Below are 2,976 nucleotides of genomic sequence, written 5' to 3'. Positions count from 1 at the left end.
CAGTGAGCAGAAGGTATGGCTGAATGTTAGTGACATCAGTATTAGATTAGAGAATATCAAAACATTTATAACGTATTTAAACACATTTAAAGTAGAGATGTTCCAATACTGCCTAAACGATGGTATTTGTATCGGAAAGTATTGGAGTTAATGCAAAATCCAATACCATGTAAATAAAGCCCTAAAGAAAATCTACATTAAAAGTAGTTTATTTATGTTCTTTTTCCCGTTACAACTGACTGTCAAACTGGATAATAAAAGAAAGTTCTGCAGCATTAATTGTGTTTAACCTGAGCTAGACTGAGATAACAAAGATAGAAATCATATCACATCCATACAGGGACGGTAGTACACAGCTGGTAAAACATGATCAAATACATGACACACTGGTATCGGATCAGTACTCGGTATCGGCCGATACACAAGTTCAGGTTTCAGAATCGGTATCGGGAAGCAAAAAATAGTATCGGACCATCTCTCATGTAAAGCCAGTGGTGAAAAAGTAACTCGAGTATTTACTCAAGTACTGTACTTCAGCACCACTACATTTCAGAAGTAAACAGTGTTCCTCTACATGCGTTTGAAAATGGGAGGGAGGTAAAAATGACCCTTTGTACTACAACCTCACTGTAAAAAAATAAAGTGTTACAAGTAAAAGTCGAGATTACAAAATGTTTAGTAAAGTAGGTAAATGCACTTAAAAGTATCAACAGTAAAAGTACTCAATGCGGAAAAATGGCCCCATCGTAAATGTCAAATACAAAAGGCGATCCGGTCTCCTGACTTTTGCCACTAGGCAGAATTATTTGCTTTTTTTGGATCAAGGACATCAATCCAGCAATAAAAGTCACATGGCACAACAATGGAGGTTAATCCCAAAGAACACATTACATGTACTGTATGCTTTACTCTTCACTGAACACAATCTATAAAGTTACTTGGAATCTATTGGACGCTCTCTGTAATCAGTCTAGCCTTCGTTGGGACGTCAAAATGAGCGATCTTGTAGCCCTACTACTCGTCTGGTGATGAACGGTGACGTGTATTATTTGGTGGGTTGGGAGCCAGTAATCTTAATTTGTATTTTCTACTGTTACCCTCTCATTTGGTCATTAGCTGTTCTGTTTGTTGTTGTACATGATAAATCCAATAAACAAAGACTCTTGTTAAAATCCATCTATATTTCTGTCTTCGCTAGTCTTCTGTGTCTTATTTACCACCTGCCGAGCTTTTAACTTTGGGTGGGCAAAATCGTCTGTTGCGGTCTTCCGATCTACGGACTCTAGAAGTCCCGAGGTCGAGGTACAAGCAGTGGGGCGATCGGGCTTTCGCTGTTGCTGGCCCAAAACTATGGAACAAGCTCCCACCAGACATTCGCACTATAACGGATGTTGTTCATTTTAAATCAAAACTTAAAGCTTATTTATTTAGAATGGCTTTTAATACACAGTAGTGGTGCAACAACTCTTTTTCTGATGATTATAGGTAACTTTATCTGTTTTACTGTTTTCTATGCTTCTATGCTTTGTCTGTTTTTTTGAATGTTGTGTTTGTTTTATTCTTGTTGATGTAAAGCACTTTGGACACCTGTTGGTGCTGTAAAGTGCTATATAAATAAATGTTGATTGATTGATTGATTGCATGGACGATGAACTTATGTTGTCTTGTTACTTTATTGTCCTCTCTGTTTAATGTGAACCAAATAAGATTAACAAAAACTGGTGTTAATCACTTCTCTCTCTACCTCTCAAGCCAGGTTTCCATCCAACTGTAGCACAAACAGACATTTTCTGATTACTTGCAAATCAAAATGTGTATTAATGCACATAAGTTCCCACCCACTACAGCTATTTGAACACCAGGAGTTTAGCTGTAGGTGGCGCTGATCCTCCAATCACGCGACATTGACCCCATTGCAGAAGAAGAGGACTCGCTGAGATGAGGTCATTAGAAGAGGTCCAACTCAAAAACCTCAAAAGGTTGAAGACCATGTGGACAGCATGTTGGAACTGACCTGCAGGCCTCCTGGTGAGGTTGAGGCAGTCGGCGTGGTAAACTTTGGGACAGCCGGGTCTCTTACAGGAAACCATCTGTCCTCCGTCTCCGCAGCTGAAACACTCGTCCTCTCGTTCTTTGGTCACCACCACCTTCTTCTTCCTGCGGCCGTGGCCCCTCCTCTTCATCTTACGGCCTTTGTCTTCAGACGGCGGGTTGTTCTGGTTTGGGGGGAGAGACGAGGTTTTAACTGAGCCCAATTTACATGCACAAAAAAAAAACCAATATTCCATCTCAGCTGTTTGGCTAATGAAAGTGAATATTCTACTAATATTCCCGTGTACAAAGGGATTAATAAAGCTAAGTCTAAGTCTACATGTAGCCGTGCAAAATACAAATAATCCCAGTTTCCCAGCGGTGGCGGACATGTTGGACCGTGTGAACACAGCGTCCCTCTTTCATTCCTTCAACCAGCTTATGAAAAGGTCGAGTAGCGATGTTTGGGCATATCCAAAAACCTGTTGGTATCCAAGACTTTCATCATGTTTCTAAGTAGCTGTGTTTCTCCTCCTTTTCTGTTGGGCGTGCATATCTACCGCAGCCCTGGTTGGTTTGTGGATGCAACCATAGCAACGCACAGAGCCGACAGTAAGCTGAAAACAGGCAAGAGGCTGTAAACTGTAACAAACTGCGGTAAAACCCTGATTGAGATGCATATCCTGAATGTCCAAACAATGCCTCTAAAACCTGAATAATACCCGTATATCCCACGTCTTATCGGAAAATATGCTAAATTCAGAAAAAGGCTTTATTCAGAACATCAAATGGGAATATGTTGTTTAAATGACCTGAATCCAATAAAGAATATTGTCATTTTCAGAATATTTATGTGCCCATAAACATACTCAATCATGGACTGAATTCAGCACTTCAGAATAATTTATATACAATATAAGAGTAGTGTTGTATGTGTGTCTCCCC

General features: G+C 40.0%; 1 protein-coding gene across 1 annotated transcript in view; it reads right to left on the bottom strand.

Annotated features, from left to right (window-relative positions):
- nsd1b (nuclear receptor binding SET domain protein 1b) overlaps window positions 1-2,976 on the bottom strand; it is a 38,525-nt gene that overhangs the window by 1,154 nt on the left and 34,395 nt on the right. Inside the window, exon 23 of the mRNA XM_032534706.1 lies at window positions 2,015-2,216. Within this exon, the coding sequence (XP_032390597.1) occupies window positions 2,015-2,216 (202 nt within the window). The remainder of the gene's footprint in view (window positions 1-2,014; window positions 2,217-2,976) is intronic.

Source organism: Etheostoma spectabile, chromosome 13 (assembly GCF_008692095.1).
Source record: "Etheostoma spectabile isolate EspeVRDwgs_2016 chromosome 13, UIUC_Espe_1.0, whole genome shotgun sequence".
In the NCBI taxonomy this organism is placed as follows: Eukaryota; Metazoa; Chordata; class Actinopteri; order Perciformes; family Percidae; genus Etheostoma; species Etheostoma spectabile.
The sequence above is the reverse complement of the archived record's forward strand: the minus strand, read 5'-3'. Positions and strand labels throughout refer to the sequence as shown.